The following is a 20,455-nucleotide window of genomic DNA, read 5'->3' as shown; positions in this document are numbered from 1 at the left end:
GAAAGGTTTGGGTTCCAAGGTTAACTTGAGTACTGCTTTTCATCCTCAGACTAATGGTCAAGCAGAGCGTACAATTCATACTTTAGAGGATATGTTGAGGGTGTGTGTGATCGATTTCAAGGGAAATTAGGATGATCACTTACGTGTCATAGAGTTTGCCTACAACAATAGTTATCACTCTAGCATCTAGATGGCTCCCTATGATGCTCTTTATCAGAGAAGATACAGATCTCCTATTGGATGGTTTGAGGTTTTTCATTTCCTTTGATTAAATGTTGAGACTTGAGTTGCCTCTTTTGGCCACTGATTGTTTTTAAACATTATGAGTTATCTTTTTTAAAGACATTGAGTGAAGTTTGCTTTTGAGTTCATCTTAGTCATGAGTAAGTCTTCCGCGGAGAGTTGAGCAGAACCAAGGGTTCACTTAGGGCCAACAATGGTTATTGAGTGTCGGCCACGTCCAGGGTGTAGGCTCGGGGCGTAACAAACTTGCTAATAGAGCACAGAGTTAAAGATTCCTAGGGTGTCTATAAAGTCGTGTCTGTAGAGTCGTAGTTATTGGTGTGAAGCACACTACATCTATAATTAGGAGGCTGCAACATTTAGGAACTATCTCACTTCTTTCATACTCTTTTCATGTGATATAGTTTAACTCTATAAAGTTTCCTTCTAATTAGTAGTTGCACGTATATTTTTCGATCATGCCTCCACGAAGAGCTATTCGAGGTCATCCTCTAGGAGGAATGTTGATCATCAGGACAAAGGGGTTCCCAATGCACTAAAAGTTCAAACCCAAGGAGAGGTCAATAATGTTGAGTTCCGGGATGCTATCCGGATGTTGAGTCAAGTGGTGACCAACCAAGCTGGACAACAAAGAGGGAATCGACAGGATGTGGCTGATACGTCCAAAATCCAGAAATTTTTAAGGATGAATTCTCCAGACTTCACTGGTTCAAGTGTATCCCGAAAACTTTATGGAAGAGTTGTGGAAAGTCTTTGAGGTGATGCATGTTGCGGATGCTGAGCGAGTGGAACTATCTGCATACCAATTGAAGGGTGTTGCTAGAGTGTGGTTCTATCGACCAATGGAAGAAGGGTAGAGCTGAAGGTGCACCAATTGTGAGATGGGTTGTGTTTGCGGAGGCTTTCTTGGGTTGTTTCTTTCCCCGTGAACTAAGAGAGGCTAAGGTAAGGGGATTCCTCACTCTTAAGCAGGAATCCATGAGTGTGCACGCGTAGAGCCTTAAGTTTACCCAAATGTCCCATTATGCTCCGGAGATGGTTGTTTATATGAGGAGTAGGATGAGTTTGTTTGTTTCTAGGTTGTCTCATCTGTAAAGTAAGGAGGGCAAGTGTCACGCCCTGGAGCTACACCAAGGACGCGGACACGGAACCTAGGATCACGAGTGACCGCAAGATAACCCTATTGGCATATCATAAGCATAATAAATAAACTGATGTAAAGAAAAGACTATGCGGAAGCTAAATCATGAGATAAGCTGAAATGATGGGGAATACCCATATACTGTTTGAATATATGAAAACTGAGAGTTTAACAACAACTAAAAAGTCAAACTCAAATACTAAAGCTGAAACTAACTATGTTTGAAATAAGCCTCTAATTGGCTAGAAGTGTTGGGACATTCCCCAGCTAATTCTAGCAAAACTGAAACTAAAGACTGAAAACAAAAGAAATATGTCTGTCGTCCTCGGAGAATGAGGACCCACCACTGATATTTCTGAGCTGAAGATCGGGAACTGATCTATGCATGATCTGGAAGCTGAGGACCAAAACCTACATCACGAGAAGATGTAGCGCAGAATTTGCATCAATGCTTGAAAGATACTGAGCATGCAGGATAGAATAAATCTGAATGAAAACATAACGGAACAAGACATATAATTGGGCAATGGCATGAGATAAGCATGATGCTATACTGAAAATAGTGAACATGAAATGACTAAATGCAATGACCAAGTATATAACATGCTGAATTTGAAATCTGACTATAATTGATAACATGGTCAATGCAATAGAATCTGGTTGTAAGGGAGCTACTAATAACCGACATAAAACCACATGAGCTAAATGTGGAGTCCGATATATACCCCCCATCGAGAGGACCCATTATACCCTACCAGAGGTAAAAAGGAATGACTGGCGTGATCACTAAATTAATGTCCACAGAGGAGACTTAACTATGGGGCACATAGTTTTGGGATTATGAGGGTGACTGAACCTAGTCCACTTGGTATTAAGCTACTCCTAATTGATTATTTAATTAACATATTATGACTGAATTTCTATAATACTGGATAGGTCAAAATAGTGACATACTAACTGAAATGCAACATTAATATATTGATAATGAATCATTCTTAACTGAGGCATGCATAACTGATATAACTGACCTAGCATAGGTAATTCATGAACTAAAAGAACTACATAACTAGGGCTCTGAATTTCATGTAAGAATTGAGCAATAATCCCTTAAAACATGATAATCTAATTTGGATCATTCTAACAGCTAAAACCCAACAATTTCTAACATTTAAGAAACCCTAGGTCTAGATAATAGTAAGGTAATCAAGAATCTGACTGAATTCTAGGGACCTAATAGGTGAAAGGAACCCATTAGTGAAATACCACATACTTGGTGACGAATTCCACAGAGAAATCTTTTGATTTCGGGGCCGAAACTTATGAAACTTGTGAAAATGAATTAATACCCTAGGTCGATGCTTTCTCCTCTTATTCTATAATTTGATCGAAATCTTGGAGAATGAATTGACTAGGGTAAGTTATAATTAAGTCACTAGGCTAAAACTGACAAAAACCACATAGTTTAGGGGTTAAAAGACGTATATTTGGTGCCCAATGCATAGGGAAAAGACCAAATGACCCTTGACTTAAAAGTTGTCCGGGGTCACCGACAGACCAGACCTACGGACCGTGGGTCGACCGACGGTCCGTTGTGGTCAACCGTTGATGGGGTTCTGGGAGTTTAAATTTGGGGCCTCGATCCACGGACCAAAACCACGGTCCGTGGCCTGAACTACGGTCCGTGGGTCATGCCTTAGAAATTTTGTCTGAGGGTCTGACATACGGCCCCAGACCACGAACCGTGGTCTAACCTATAGTCCGTAGGTCTTGGTGTAGGTCTTGAATTAGAATAATTTTCCAGGCCTTTTCTGGGAGGGGCTGTAGGTGGTGAACCACAGACCACCAGAATGGACCGTGGGTCACCCTACGGTCCGTGAGTGGCAACCGTGGGTTGCACCTGCAACTTTTGAAAAGTCTGCATTTTGGTTTTCGAGGATATGGGGTGTTACATTATCTCCACCTTGGAAACATTCGTCCTCGAATGAAGACTAATGTAACTGGAGATGGAGGGAAAGAGCTGCAAAACCTACCACTAAATACTGGAAACTGATTTATGACTGAACTAAGTTCCAAGAACATGTAAATACGCTGAAAATGCAAGTACAAACTAAAGGAACATGATACTACGACTGAAGCTATGCATGAATGACTGAAAAACTGGAGAGGAACTATTACCTCATGCTGGAATGGAATCTGAAGGAAAGAGATGAGGATACATGGCCTTCATGGTTGCTTTTGCTTCCCAAGTAGCTCCCTCTACTGACTAACTCATCCACAAAACCTTCACTGAAACGACTTCTTTGTTTCTCAACCTTCGAACCTTGACGATCAAGAATCTCAACTGGCACATCCTCATAAGTGAGACTATCTTTCACAGCCACACTTTCTAAAGGTACTATAGATGCTGGATCACCCACACACTTCTTCAACAATGAAATGTGAAAGAACGGATGCACTGTTGCTAGATCTGGTGGCAACTCTAACTCATAAGCCACTTTACCAACTCTTTTCAAGATCTTGTAAGGGCCTACATATCTAGGACTGAGCTTCTATTTCTTGCCATATCTCATCACCCCCTTCATAGGTGATACTTTCAGAAAAACCCAATCATCAACTTGGAACTCTAATTCCCTTCTCCTTACATCTGGATAGGACTTCTAGCAACTCTGGGCTGTCTTAAGTCTATCTATAATGAGTTGCACTTTCTCCATAGCATCATGAATTGAATCTGTCCCTATCAAGGCTGCTTCACCTACTTCAATCAAACCAACTGGATATTTACATCTACGCCCATACAATGCCTTATAAGGGGCCATCTGAATGCTGGAATGATAGCTATTATTGTAGGCGAACTCTACAAGAGGATGGTGATCATCCCAACTACCCTTAAAATTGATCACTCAAGCTCTCAACATGTCCTCTAAGGTCTGAATGGAATGCTCTTCTTGACCATCCGCCTGAGGATGAAATGATGTGCTAAGGTTAACCTGAGTACCAAGACCTTTCTGAAATGACTTCCAGAAATGAGAGGTAAACTGAGGACCTCTATCCGAAATGATACACAAAGGAACCCCATGCAAACTGCCTATCTCATTAATGTAAAGCTTGGCGTAGTCCTCCGCCGAATCTGTAGTCTTAACAGCCAAAAAATGCGTAGACTTAGTATCAACTATCACCCAAATGGAATCATACTGTCTGCGAGTACAAGGTAAACCTGTAATGAAGTCCATGTTGATCACTTCCCATATCCAAGTAGGAATGTTGATCTCTTGAGTCATAACTCCTGGTTTCTGATGTTGTACCTTCACTTTCTGACAATTAGGGCACTTAGCCACAAAATCCGCTATATCCCTTTTCATACCATTCCACCAAAAGACTTCCCACAGATCACGGTACATCTTACTCATGCCTGGATGCATAGAGTACCTGGAGTTATGGGTTTCTGCAAGAATCTGCTGTCTCAACTTACCCACCTTAGGAACACATAATCGACCTGGATAGCGAAGCACACCATATCCCCCTTGGGAGAAAACCTCAACCCTCTGATGATGGAATGCACCCTTTAGTTGAAATAATATAGGATCACTGTCTTGCTTTTCCTTAACCTCCGCTACCAATGAAGATTCTGGCCCATTTTGAACTATTACGCCACCATCTGATATGCTCATAAAGTGAACTCCCAAGCGAGCAAGCCTGTGAACATCTTTTTCTAGTTCCTTTCTTTCTTCCTCAACATGTGCTACACTACCCCTATATAGTCTACTAAGAGCATCTGCTACTACATTGGCCTTACCCGGATGGTAATGCATACTCATATCATAATCCTTGAGGAACTCAAGCCATCTCATCCGGTGAAGATTCAACTCTTTCTAGGTGAACACATACTGAAGGCTCTTATTGTCTGTGAAAACATCTACATGAATACCATACAAGTAATGTCTCCAAACCTTAAGTGTAAACACCACTACCGCAAGCTCGAGGTCATGAGTTAGGTAATTCTTCTCATGCACCCTAAGCTATCTAGAAGCATATGCTATAACCTTACCTCGCTGCATCATTACACAACCTAGGCCGACTCTGGATGCATCACAGTAGATAACATAACCATTTGAACCCTCTAGTAGAGTTAAAACGTGAGTTATAGTCAACCTAGTTTTCAGTTCTATAAAGCTCTTCTCATAATTGTTTGACCACTGAAACTTAACCTTTTTTTGAGTCAACTTAGTCAATGGAGAAGCTATGGATGAAAATCCCTCCACGAACCTTCTGTAGTAATCTGCCAATCCCAAGAAACTTCTAATATCTGTAGGAGAGGTAAGTATGGACCATTGTTTCACTGCTTTTATTTTCTGAGAATCCACTCAGATCCCTTTGCTAGACACAATATGCCCAAGAAAAGCAACGAATTGTAACCAAACTCACACTTGCTAAACTTAGCGAATAACTGGTGATCTTTGAGAGTTTGCAGAACAACCCTTAAATGAGTCATATGTTCTTTCTCATTCTTAGAGTAAATGAGGATATCATCAATAAAGACGATAACGAACAAGTCTAAATACTTCTTGAACACTCTGTTCATCAAATCCATGAAAGCTTCAGGAGCATTGGTTAGTCTAAATGACATAATTACAAATTCATAATGACCATACCAGGTTCTGAAGGATGTTTTTGGAATGTCACTATCTCTGACTCTGAGCTGATGATAATCGGATATGAGGTCTATCATTGAGAATGACTAGCACCCTGAAGTTGGTCAAATAAGTCATCAATCCTGGGGACGGGATATTTATTCTTGATTGTGACTTTGTTCAACTTGATTGTGACTTTGTTCAACTACCGATAGTCAATGCACATCCTGAGAGAACCATCTTTCTTTTTCACAAACAACACTGGTGCACCGCATGGGGAAATAATAGGTCTGATGAAGCCCTTATCTAAAAGGTCTTTCAACTGCTCTTTCAATTCCTTAAGCTCGACTAGAACCATTCTCTAAGGAGCAATAGAAATAGGCTGGGTATCCCTTTCGGGAGGAACTCAAGGAAGATCTTCTGGAAACACATCTGGGAACTCATTCACTACTGGAACTAACTCAAGAGTTGAGGTTTCGGAGCTTGAATCCTTATCCCGAACTAGATGATAGAGACAACCCTTAAAGATCATCTTTCTAGCCTTAAGGTAAGAAATGAATTGACACATAGGCACTAAGCTACTACACTTCCATTCTAAGATTAGTTCGTCTTGAAATTGAAAACGAACGATCCTAGTTCTACAATCGACTGATGCATAACATGAATGTAACCAATCCATGCCTAGAATAACATCAAAGTCTACCATTTCTAACTCTACAAGATCTGCTGACGTGACTTTCTGAGAGACTGTGACAGGGTAATTTTTGAATACCCATCTAGCTATAACTATGTCACCGACTGGAGTAGAGACTGAGAGGGGTTCTGAGAGAGTTTCTGGATTGACACTGAAGTTTACTGCTATATAAGGAGTTACAAAATACAAAGTTGCCCTTGTTATCTTTCCACTGAGTGTGAACCATATGTGAGCCACATCCTTAAGCTGGTTGGATGCCAATTCCACCCTATCACTACCAGTCACTTTCATCACTCAAAGATTTTCTTAACCTCATCAATGAAATTCTATGGGTCCTCACCAACTTGCTATCCTAAAAACTTAGGCGGATTCATCCAAACAAAATCTCGAACTATAGCTGCCACTGATCCACCATTTCTATTAGTAGGAACTGAAACTTGCTAATTGTTCTGGTTGGTCATACTCTGAGCCAAAAGCTGAATCGCATTTCGAAATTCTGCGTTCGAAACCTCATGGTCTGGGACTAGAGGAATTGTGTTAGCATTGCGTGCATTTGCATTCCATGTATAAGCTCTACGATGAGGCATGATCTTACGCGCATAATATTGAGTTAGAAATGAGGAATTAGATCATACCTTACGCACGATAAGAATATCAAGAAAGTGAAGTTCTTCCTAAAACACTTCGTAGCCTCCCTCTCATTGGATGTGGTGCACTTTACACCCATGAAAACGACTCTACTTAGTGCGACTTTTCAGACATCCTAGGACTCTTAAACCTAGTGCTCTGATACCAAGTTTGTCATGCCCCGAAGCTACCCCCAGGACGCGGACATGGGACCTAGGATCACGAGTGACCCCAAGCTAACCCTGTTGCCATATCATAAGCATACTAAATAAACTGATGTAAAGAAAAGACTGTGCAGAAGCTAAATCATGAGATAAACTGAAATGATGGGGAATACCCATATACTGTCTGAATATATGAAAACTGAAAGTTTAACAACAACTGAAAAGTCAAACTCAAATACTAAAGCTGAAACTAACTATGTTTGAAATAAGCCACTAACTGACTAGAAGTGCTGGGACATGCCCCAGCTAAATCTAGCAAAACTGAAACTAAAGACTAAAAACAAAAGAAACATGTCTGTCGTCCTCGGAGAATGAGGACTCACCACTGATACTCCTGAGTTAAAGATCGGGAACTGATCTATGCATGATCTATGCATGATCTGGAAGTTGAGGACATGAACCTAAATCATGAGAAGATGTAGCGCAGAGTATGCATCAGTACTTGAAAGGTACTGAGCATGCATGATAGGATAAAGCTGAATGAAAACATAACTGAACATGGAATATAACTGGGCAATGACATGAGATAAGCATGATGCTATACTGAAAATACTTGACATGAAATGACTGAATGCAATGACCAAGTATATAACATGCTTAGACTAATATCTGACTGTAACTAATAACATGGTCAATGCAATATAATCTGACTGTAAGGGAGCTACTAATATCTGACATAAAACCACATGAGATAAATGTGGAGTCCGATGTATACGGCCCATCGAGAGGACCCACTATACCCTGCTAGAGGTATAGAGGCACGAGAGGCATGATCACTAAATTGATGCCCACAGAGGGGACTTACCTACGGGGCACGTAGTTCTGCGACTATGAGGGTGACTGACCCTAGTCCACTCGGTATTAAGCTACTCCCAATTGATTATGTAATTAGCACATTATGACTTAATTTCTATAATACTGGATAACTCAAAATACTGACATGCTAACTGAAAATGCAACGTTAATATACTGATAATGAAACATTCTTAACTGAGACATGTATAATTGATATAACTGACCTAGTATGTGTAATTCATGAACTAAAAGAACTATATAGCAAGGGTTCTGAATTTCATGTAAGAACTGAGCAATAATCCCTTAAAAACATGCTAATCTGATTTGGATCATTCTAACAGCTAAAACCCAACATTCTAACATTCAAGAAACCCTAGATCTAGATAATATTATAGGAATCAAGAATCTAACTGAATTATAGGGACCTAATGAGAGGAACCCACTAGTGAAATCCCACATATTGGTACTCTGTGGATTGAGTAATAGAACTAAAATTCCCAGACCAGGACCTATGACTGACCACCCACGACCCGTCGATGGACCTACGGTCCGTGGACGACTCTGTTGGTGGGTACTTCTGCACTTTTCAGCTCCAAATCTTCATCAACCGCCTCCAAGCCTATTTCCTGCAAACATAATACATAAAACATTACTTCTAATACAATATAGACTTAGACACACACAAATTCTAAGTGAAATGCATAATAAATACCGTAAAATCACGGTATATCAACACCCTCAACTTAAATTCGTTGTTTGTCCTCAAGCGACACTCTAAAACTCTAAACGACACTTATATAGCAGCGGACATCCAAACTCAAACAATCACATGGCTTTCTCAATCAATTTCCATCACATTAGTGCAAATATATTATTCTAGACTCAACAAGCTTACTTATGTGGATCAAAACATGACATAGATCGACCAATAGACACCACAACATACACTTTCCACAATTACCAAGGTACCAATTTTCCAACAATGTAACTAGTGCCCTCACTTCAAAATAAATAATTTTTCACTCACAATAGATATGAAATTCAAGTTTAAGGATTCATTCAACAGTCACGCTCAGAAGTGACTTCAAGTACAATTAGTGCTCAACACCATAGGCTTGCCTTTATTTTCACTGTCTAGGTGTCCAAACTAGTTGCTAGGATCACTATAGGACTTTCTTAGCTTGTAACGTAGGCTCAGGGTCAGGTAGGGTACATTTGGGTACTTTTTAGTGACTTTATGCTCTCCTTGACATTACATTGGCTTTTTACCTCTCTTCTCAACCAATTCTTGACATCTTTTTATTTTTCTGCTCTTTCCCTTGATTCTTTTTGTACGATGTGACTTTCGACTTTATAGCTATTATTATTCACTTTCTTTTTTTTCTTTCACTTTATGTTTCTTTATTTCTTTCAGCACTTTTGTTATTCATCTTTTTGCTTCTTTTGCACAAAGTCACATCTTTTTCTATCTTTTCTTTTTTTTCTCTCTTCAACACAAAACTCTTTTCATACGCTTTTTATTTTGGTTTCCTTTTTCATAGCCACCGTCAACTTATGTATTTTGCATGAGTTGAGGTGCACAATATCCGATGTCAGACCCCAGAGCCAAGATCAAGGTACTTTTTGAATTAGCCACCCTCAACTTAGGCTTTTGGCCTAAGTCAAGGTGCACATGTCCAAGGAGGGACCGGGGCCAAGACAATTATTTTAGGGAAGGTGAATTTGGTGTATTGAAAGAAGTGGTCAACATTAGGCTTAAACATTTAGATCAAAGGGAACATTTATTTTATTTGGTTGGATCTTTTTAGGCTTGAGTTGACTTATTCGAACAAGGGCCTATGATCATTTCCCAACTTCTAGCCTAGATTACCTTAGCAGGACCAACGGGGCAAGTTTTAGATTGGCACATACTGTATGAACATTCAAACTTTTCTCACACACTTGGTACATTGTTTCATTATCAGATTATTAGATTACCCAGTTCAAGTTTTAGCTTAAGTTATGAGGTCAAACCAGTTCCTTATCATGTCATATTGAGATCCAACACATTCAACTCATCAAGCCTATATATCTAGCACATTTCAAAACTTTTGGACGGGTATCAATTTCATGCTCTTTATGCCATCATGCTTACATTCTTCTAGTTACTCCTACACATACATTCCTATATATGCTGGTTCAACATGAAAGTAAACAGTCCTTTGGGGAAAAAGAGCATAGGTAAGAAAACCCCAAAGGAGGATTATGAGTTGGGTTAACTTCACCTTATCAGTCACAAACCATTTACCCTACCCCCAACAAAATAAAGTGCAATTGCCCTCAATGCACAAAAATCAAAAGTAAAGCATAGGGTGAAGCAAACCTGTGGCACAAATGGAAAAATTAGAAAACTTACCTGGGATCTACGGACGCCATCCACGGTCTTGACCAACGGACCGTAGATGGGGTCCGTAGACCATTGCACAACTATTTTCTACAGATTTTGCCTTTTCGTCCCTGCACACATAGCAACCATTTGGACTTTCTTTTTACATTTTCTGGATATTTATTAGACATGTGCCCTATTCTATGTCTAGCCAACACTAAAACATAAAAATAAACACCTATCTAAAGAGCTAAAAAAATCAAAAAGAAAGAGGAAACTTCTATATCGAAAAGAAAAACCTATAGTTGGCAAAATTGTACATCTTGGGTTACCTCCAAAGTAGCACTTGATTAAACATCGCGGCACAGCGCAGACACCTTGATTACTAAGACTTAATCAAGGTTCCAAGATCCTATCACTGGATTGACACTCTCAGAATTCCCCATGTAGCTTTTTACCCTCCGTTGGTCAGCCTTGAACCTTGTACCTTTCCTTTTCTCAAGATCAACCACTCCATGTGGGGACACTTGGGCCACTCTGAATGGTCCTGTCCACTTGGACTTGAATCTGCCAGGAAACCAGCGTAACCTTGAGTTAAATAACAATACCAGATCACCGGGAGCAAATTCACGCTTTTCAGTCTTCTAATCATGGTGCTTTTTCTCCTTGCGCAAGGCTGCCCCTAAGTTCTCCTTACTAGACATGACATAATATTGTCCCACAATGTGACTCACCAGAGATACTGATTTAAGATCACTTTCCTGCTTCATAGACCTACAAATGTTAAAGGACACCTCCTCCTTATTCAGTTGGAACTTCATCTGCCCTTTTTCTATATCGACTAAGGCACGCCCAGTAGCAAGGAATGGTCGCCCTAAGATGATGGGAACCTCAAAGTCAACCTCGCAATCAAGTATCACAAAGTCTGCCGGAAAAATGAACGACCCTACTTTCACAAGGACATCTTGGAGCACTCCAATGGGCTTCTTCACAGTTTTATCAGCCATAAGTAATCGCATCACAATTGGTTTTGGAGCTCCTAAACCCAACTTTTTATAGATCGACAATGGCATCAAATCAATGTTGGCACTCAAATCACACAAGGCCTTCGCAAAGTGCAACTTATAGATGGTGCAAGGAATAGTGAAAGCTCCAGGATCCTCTTTAATTTGCACCAGTGACCTTGTAGAAATGGCATTACAATGCTACCACCTATCATCAGTCTCAAAACTGTCTGCCTTCTTTTTGTTCACCAAGTCCTTTATGAATTTTGCATACCTAGGCATTTGCTCCAATGCTTCTATCAACGGGACATTGATGAAAAGCTGTTTCAACATAGTTATGAACCTGTGGTACTTTCCCTCTTCATTCTTTTACACTAACCTCTGTGGGAAGGGAGGTGGAGGTCTAGGCATGGGGATAACTTTCTGAGTCAAGTCATCCTCCTTTTCTACAACATCTTTCATCTCTCCAGTAACCTTCATCTCATCCACATCTTTTTCTACCACTATCTCAACATCAGATGGCATGGGTGGATCAATAGTATATTTTCCTCCACAAGTTGTGATTGCCATACAATGCCCATCATTTTTTGGATTTCGGTTGGTGTTAATGGGAAGAGTGCCCGGTTGGCGTGGATTCACAATAGTGCACAATTGACTAAACTTCTTGTAACACCTTGCTATTTGAAAGAACTATAAAAAGAGGTAGAATTAGAAAGAGTCATTTTTGGAAAGAATGAAAAATCTAGAAAATTGGTCAACTTATGTTAAGTTGAGTTTTGGGTCAACTTCAAACAGCCATAACTCCTAGATAAAGATGATTTAGGTGTTCTGTAAGATACCATAGGAAATATATTTGAATTATCTTTCCAACGCTGCAGAGTTTGCTCAATTCTGAGTTTGTATGAATGAGATATGTCCATTAGAAGTTGGGTTGTCTAGATATGGAAAGTCAAAACCGGATTTTGGAAGGGTATTTTGGTCTTTTCCATACCCAATTAATTAATTTCTCTTTTGGAAGTTTAATTAGGGTATAATCAAAATTAGATCAGTTTGCTCATTTACCAAAACATGCTAGGGCTTGGAGAAAAGAGAAAAGAGGAGAAAAAAGGAGAAAAAGTTCAAGATTTGTCAAGTTCTTGCAAATTGGGCTGTGGATTTCGCCAAGGATTCAATCCTATGAGGTATGTGAGATCACATAGCATTGGGTTAGTTCACCCACGCGCTAATCATGATTCAATTCAGCGTAATTGTGTTCTTGAAAGAAAAGATTATGAGTTCTAGATGAAGTTTGTTTAAGTTCTTGTCGGTTCTTATTGTTAAAGTTGTTAAGACATTTCTTGAGTTTGATTCATGAAATTAGGTGTGTATTTGAGTAGATTCCTACATATATTGGTGTTATAGTCGAATCTAAGTGTTTGGGGAAAGAACCAATAAAATCTAGAGGGTTTAAAGTTGAAAAATGAGCAAACAATTTTGTCAAAAATCTAGGGAGGGGGCTGGGGAGCTACACCTCTCAGAGCGCCCCAAAGGGGTTCCTGAAATTTGTCCTCTGGGGCACCGCGCCAGCCAGAGCGCCCCAAGCCAGTGTCTGAAGTTTCAAGGCTGGCGCCCCGCGCCTCTCAAAGTCGTCAGGCCTTCTACCTTTTCCCACTTCTTTCCGTTTGAGTTCCCTAGCAATGTACCTACGTTTCCTAGGTGATTTCTACACTCTAAGTTACGTCTAAACATCATGAAATCATCCATAAACACGAGATCATGAGCCTTTAATCCATAGTTCAATTCAAGGAAAGTTAAGAATCAAGTCAAGAGAAGTTCATAGAGTTTTCTAAAAGTCTTTCACAAATGTTTTAACTTTGTTTTAAGGCTTGAGTTTTGAGTTGAGTAAAGAGTAAGAGTAAAGTTTCATTTCTTCAAAAGATTATACGGGAACTAAGTATTCCCCAGAGTTGAAATGTTTACACATTTAAATAAGAAAGGAAACACCAATTTCTAAGAGAGCCTTTGGGATAGTTTTTGAGTAATATTAATCTCAAACCACAGAAAGAGTTTTTGTTATTAAAATATATGAGCTGAGTATATTTTGGGAGTAGGATTGAGCACCGATATGGGGTCGAGTTCATAATAACTGAAGTCTCCGTAAATTATGTAGCCATCGTGGGTAAGAAAGGGTCATACTTTTTAGATGATTCCTTAGTGCTTTTTAGCATAGACTAGTGGATCCACTTAGTTGAGGCGTTCTATACCATGGCAAGGTATTGGACAGTTCTCGCAGTGTGGGTGAGACATTGTATCATTACTTTAGCTCATAGTGATGGTTATCGGTTAGAGAAACTCCCACTGTATTATATTACTTTATATGTAAAATGAGTTGTTATTGTATTTCTTAAATACATTGAGTTGTCATCTATTGTTTTACATGCTTTGTATAATATGCACTTGTATTGTTGTTTTTACTTCGCATTTGAGTTGAGTATTCATGAGTTGAATAAAGCTAAGGTAAGTGTTCTTTTCAAATTCATTTCAAGCTTATGTCATGTTTAGTTTTCCCCTCGCATGCTCGTACATTCAATGTACTGATGCCATTTGGCCTACATCTTTTAATGATGAAGATACAGGTAACCAGGATCAGCATCTAGCGCTTCGTTGATCCAGTTGAGCACTCAGAGTCAGTTGGTGAGCCTCCTTGATTTTCGGAGAACTCTTTTTACATTTTTTAGTACTTCAGTTGTTAGGATGATCGGGGTCTTGTCCCGACATCCCTCTTTGTTTTAGAGGCTTCATAGATGAATAGTTATAGTTCTTTAGTCTTTCCATTTTCAGTTGTTGATGTTAAGACTTGAGTTGCCATTTCGGCTAGTCTAATATTTGTTTAAGATATTGCATGAGTTGTCCCTTGAGATTGTTTCTTGTTATTTAAGTCTTCTGCTATAAGTTATGCCAGACCAAGGGTTCGCTTGGGGCCAACAATGGTTCTCGAGTGTTAGTCCCGCACAGGGTGTGAAAATTTTTGTACCAGAGGAGGAAACCGTCTTTATGCTATCACCAGTCGCCAAGAGAAAGATAATTCTCCACATGTTGTCACTGGTATGCTCAAAGTCTTTACTCTTAGTGTGTATCCTTTGTTAGACCCAGGAGTGAGTTTATCTTTTGTGACCCCTTATGTTGAAATGAGATTTGATGTTCTTCCTGAGAAACTTTGTGAGCCCTTTTGTGTTTCTACACCTGTTGGGGAGTCTATTCTAGCTGAGAGAGTCTATCGTGATTATACCATTTTCGTCAATCATAAGAGCACCATGGCTGATTTAGTTGAGTTAGACATGGTAAATTTTGACATCATTCTAGGTATGGACTGGCTTCATGCCTGTTATGCCTCCATTGATTTTAAAACTCGAGTTGTTAAGTTCCAATTTCCTAATGAGCTAGTCTTTGAGTGGAGGAGTAGTTCAGCAGTGCCTAAGGGTCATTTTATTTCGTACCTTAAGGTGAGAAAGTTAGTTTCCAAGGGTTGTGTCTATCACTTATTCTGAGTTAATGACTCTAGTGTTGAGACACCTCCTATCGAGTCAGTTCCAGTTGTGAGTGAGTTTCCAGAACTCTTTCCTGATGATCTACCCAGAGTCCCTCCTGAGAGAGATAGACTTCTGTATAAATACTCTTCCTGATACTCGTCCGATATCTATTCCACCATATAGAATGGCTCCAACAGAGTTGAAAGAGTTAAAAGAATAGTTGAAAGATCTCCTTGATAAGGGCTTTGTTCGACCAAGTGTCTCACCTTGGGGTGCTCCGATCTTATTTGTGAGGAAGAAGGAGGGTTCCCTTAGGATGTGTATAGATTATTGTCAGTTGAATAAGGTTACCATCGAGAATAAGTATCCTCTTCCGAGAATTGATGATCTTTTCGATCAGCTTCAAGGTGCCACCTGTTTCTCTAAGATAGATCTTAGATCGGGCTACTATTAGTTTAGTAAGGGAATGTGATATTCCAAAGACAACATTTAGGACCCGTTTTAGTCATTGTGAGTTCTTAGTTATGTCCTTTGGTTTTACCAATGCACCTGCAACATTCATGGACTTTATGAATAGAGTATTCAAGCCTTATTTAGATATATTTGTCATCGTGTTCATTGATAACATTCTAATCTATTTGAGGGATGAGGAAGATCACGCCAGCCATCTCAGAATAGTTCTCCAAACTCGAAAGGATAAAAAGTTGTATGCTAAATTCTCTAAATGTGAGTTTTGGCTCGAGTCTGGTGCATTCTTGAGTCACATTATTTTCGGTGATGGGATTAGAGTTGACACTTAGAAAATAAATGCAATGCAGAATTGGCCTAGACCCACATCTTTAATTGATATTAAGAGTTTCTTGGGATCGGCTGGATATTATAGAAGGTTTGTAAAGAGGTTCTCATCTATTTCATCCCCTTTGACCAAGTTGACTCAGAAAACAGTGAAGTTTCAATGTTCTGAAGTTTGTGAGAAAAGCTTTCAAGAATTGACCTTACCAGAAGGTACGCAAGACTTTGTTGTATATTACGATGCGTCTAGAGTTGGTTTGGGTTGTGTGTTGATGCAGAATGGAAATGTGATATCTTATGTCTCCAGACAGTTGAAAGTTCATGAGAAGAATTACCCAACCCATGATCTAGAATTGGTTGCCATAGTGTTTGCTTTAAAAATATGGCACCATTATCTTTATGGTGTTCATGTGAATGTGTTCACCGATCACAAGAGTCTTCAGTATGTGTTTAGTCAGAAAGAGCTTAATCTAAAACAATGAAGGTGGTTAGAGTTACTCAAAGATTATGCCATGAGTATTCTTTATCATCCAGGTAAGGCTAACGTTGTTGGTGATGCATTGAGCAGGATGTATATAGGTAGTACCGCCCATGTTGAGGAAGAAAAGAGTTAGTGAAAGATGCTCACAGACTTGAACACTTAGGAGTTCGACTAATGGATTCCACAGAAGGAGGAGTAGTGTTGATGAATGGGGTTGAATCATCATTAGTGTTTGAAGTTAAAGAGAAGCAAGACTAAGATCCCATTTTGCTTGAATTGAAGGAAAATGTTTATAAGCAAAAAGTAATGGCTTTTGAACAAGGGGAAGATAGTGTATTGAGTTATCAAGGTAGGTTATGTGTACCAAGGGTGGATGAACTCCAAGAAAGGAGAATGGAGGAAGCTCATAGCTCCAGATATTCTATCCATTCGGGTTCCACAAAGATGTATCGCGATATGAGAGAAGTTTATTGGTGGAGTAATATGAAGAAGGGCATTGCAGAGTTTGTTGCTAAGTGTCTGAATTGCCAACAAGTTAAAGTAAAACACCAAAGGCCCGGTGGTATGGCTCACAATATAGAACTTCTGGAATAGAAGTGAGAGATGATCAATATGGATTTTATCACATGTTTACCAAGGTCTCGCAGGTAGCATGATTCTATTTGGGTGACTGGATCGAATGACCAAATCAACCCACTTTTTGCCGATAAAGACCACCCATTCAGTAGAGGATTATACTAAGTTGTATATTCAAGAGGTGGTCAAACTTCATGGGGTTTCAGTATCGATTATTTCAGACAGAGGAGCACAATTTACTACACAGTTCTTGAGGTCTTTTAAAACAGGCTTGGGTTCAAAGGTGAACTTAAGTACTACTTTTCATCCGCGGACAGATGGTCAAGCAGAGCACACTATTCAGACTCTAGAAGATATGTTGAGGGCCTGTGTGATTGATTTCAAGGAAAATTGGGATGATCACCGACCTCTCATTGAGTTCACTTACAATAATAGTTACCACTCTAGCATCCAGATGGTTCAGTATGAAGCTCTTTATGGGAGAAGATGCAGATCTCCTATTGGATGATTTGAAGTTGGTGAAGTTGGATTGATAGGACCACACTTAGTTCATCAAGCTATGGAGAAGGTGAAAATTAATCAAGAAGGGTTGAAAACAGCACAAAGTTGTCAAAAATCCTACACCGATGTTAGGAGGAGGGAGTTAGAGTTTAAGGTAGATGATTGGGTATACTTGAAAGTTTCACCCATGAATGGTGTTATGAGATTTGATAAGAAGGGGAAGCTTATCCCTTGGTATATTGACTCTTATAGAATATCCAAGAGGGTTTGTAGTGTAGCTTATGAGTTAGAGCTACCCCAAGAGTTAGCAACGGTTCATCTGGTATTTCATGTTTCCATGTTGAAGAAGTGCATGAGAGATCCTTCACCTATCATACCAACTGAATATATTGGTATTAAGGATAGCTTATCTTATGGGGAGATTTCTGTTCAGATTCTAGATCGCCAAGTTCGCAAGTTGAGGACTAAAGAAGTAACATCAGTCAAAGTTCTTGGGAGAAATTAGTTTATTGATGAAGCTACTTGGGAAGCTGAGGAGGATATGAAGAAGAGATATCCACATCTCTTTGAGCTTAGAGAAATTCCAGATCAAGGTACTAATTCTCTTCTTAGTACTTTTTAAATTGACATGTTTAATGCAATAGATTTGCTTGTTGGGTGTTTTAGCCGAATGTATGTTACACCCTTAGCCTACTTAGAGTAATATCATTTGAGGACGAATGTTCCCAAGGGGGAGATTTTGTAACACCTCGCTATTTGAAAGAACTAGAATTAGAAAGAGTCGTTTTTGGAAAGAATGAAAAATCTGGAAAATTGGTTAGGTTATGTTAAGTTGAGTTTTGAGTCTACTTCATGTGACCATAACTCCTAGATCAGGATGATTTAGGTGTGCTACAAGATACCGTAGGAAATATCTTTGAATTATCTTTCCAACGCCGTCGAGTTTGCTCAATTCTGAGTTTGTATGGATGAGATATGTCCATTTGAAGTTGGGCTATCTAGATATGGAAAGTCAAAACAGGATTTTGGAAGGGTATTTTGGTCTTTTCCATACCCAATTAATTAATTTAGTTTTTGGAAGTTTAATTGGGGTATAATCAGAATTAGATCAATTTGCACATTTACCAAAACACGCTAAGGCTTGGAGAAAAGAGAAAAGAGGAGAAAGGAGGAAAAAAAGTTCAAGATTCGTCAACTTCTTGCAAATTGTGTTGTGGATTTTACCAAGGATTCAATCCTATGAGGTATGTGATATAACATAGCGTTATGTTAGTTCACCCACACACCAATCATGATTCAATTCAGCGTAATTGTGTTCTTGAAAGAAAATATTATGAGTTCTTGATGAAATTTGTTTAAGTTCTTGTGGGTTCTTGTTGTTGAAGTTATTGAGATGTTTCTTGAGTTTGATTCATGAAATTAGGTGTGTTTTTGAGTAGATTCCTACATATATTGGTTTTATAGTCGAATCTAAGTGTTTGAGGAAAGAACCAATCAAATCTAGAGGGTTTAGAGTTGAAAAACGAGCAAGAAATTTCATCAAAAATTTTGGGAAGAGGCTGGGGTGCTGCGCATCTCAGAGCGCCCCAAAGGGGTTCATGAAATTTGGCCTTTGGGATGCCGCGCCAGCCAGAGCGCCCCAAGCCAGTGTCTGAAGTTTCAAGGCTGGCGCTCCTCGCCTCTCAGAGCACTAGGGTCGCCAGGCCTTCTACCTTTTCCCACTTCTTTCCGTTTGAGTTCCCTAGCAACGTACCTAAGTTTCCTAGTTGATTTCTACACTCTAAGGTACGTCTAAACATCATGAAACCATCCATTACATGAGATCATGAGCCTTGAATCCATAATTCAATTCAAGGAAAATTAAGAGTCAAGTCAAGAAAAGTTCATAGATTTTTCTAAAAGTCTTTTACATATGTTTTAACTTTGTTTTGAGGCTTGAGTTTTGAGTTGAGTAAAGAGTAAGAGTAAAGTTTCATTTCTTCAAAATATTATATGGGAACTACGTATTCCTTAGATTTGAAATGTTTTCACATTTACACAAGAAAGGAAACACCGATTTCCAAGAGAGCCTTTGAGCTAATTTTTGAGTAATTATATCAAACCACAGAAAGAGCTTTTATTATTAAAACATATGAGCTGAGTATATTTTGGGAGTAGTATTGAGCACTGATATGAGGACAAGTTCATAATAACTCAAGTCTCCATAAATCATGTAGCCATCGTGGGTAAGAAAGGGTCTTACTTTTTAGATGATTCCTTAGTGCTTTTAACATAGACTAGTGGATCCACTTAGTTGAGGTGTTCTATATCACGACAAGGTATAAGAGAGTTCTGGCAGCGTGGGAGAGACACTGCATCATCACTTTAGCTCTTAGTTATGGTTGTCGGTTAGGGAAACCCCACAATATTATATCACTTTATATGTAAACCGAGTTGTTATTGTATTTCTTAAATAGATTGAGTTGTCATCTACTATTTTACATGCTTTGTCTAAACTGCACTTTTATTGTTGTTTTTACTTCGCATTTGAGTTGAGTATTCATTAGTTGAGTAAAGCTAAGGTAAGTGTTCTTTTCAGATTCCTTTCAAGCTTATGTCATATTTAGTTTTTCCCCTCTGATGCTCGTACATCCAATGTACTGATGTCATTTGTCCTGCATCTTTTAATGATGCAGATACAGGTAATCAGGATCAACATCCAGTGCCTCATTGATCCAGTTGAGCACTCAGAGTCAGTTGGTGAGCATCCTTGCTTTCTGGAGGACTCTTTTTACATTGTTTAGTACTTCAATTGTTAGGATGATCGGGGGTCTTGTCCCGACATCCATCTTTGTTTTAGAGGCTTCATAGATGAATAGTTATAGTTCTTTAGTCT

At 39.2% G+C, this 20,455-nt stretch overlaps 1 protein-coding gene across 1 annotated transcript; it reads right to left on the bottom strand.

The window, feature by feature from the left end:
* Positions 1–11,361: 11,361 nt before the first annotated feature.
* On the bottom strand, positions 11,362–12,291 carry LOC125841797 (uncharacterized). The gene is made up of 2 exons (XM_049520967.1): positions 12,101–12,291; positions 11,362–11,899 (listed from the first exon to the last, which is right to left on the bottom strand). The coding sequence occupies exons 1-2, from the start codon at positions 12,289–12,291 to the stop codon at positions 11,362–11,364; spliced, it is 729 nt and encodes a 242-aa protein (XP_049376924.1).
* Between the last annotated feature and the right edge of the window lie 8,164 nt (positions 12,292–20,455).

Source organism: Solanum stenotomum, chromosome 10, assembly GCF_019186545.1.
Source record: "Solanum stenotomum isolate F172 chromosome 10, ASM1918654v1, whole genome shotgun sequence".
Taxonomy (NCBI): Eukaryota; Viridiplantae; Streptophyta; class Magnoliopsida; order Solanales; family Solanaceae; genus Solanum; species Solanum stenotomum.
This window is presented reverse-complemented; position numbering and strand designations above follow the sequence as displayed.

Coding starts and splice junctions, on each gene's coding strand:
- LOC125841797 (XM_049520967.1), bottom strand. CDS start 12,291: ATGGCAATCACAACTTGTGGAGGAAAATATACTATTGATCCACCCATG. Junction 11,900..12,100: donor CCACCTCCCTTCCCACAGAG/GTTAGTGTAAAA, acceptor CATTTCTACAAG/GTCACTGGTGCAAATTAAAG.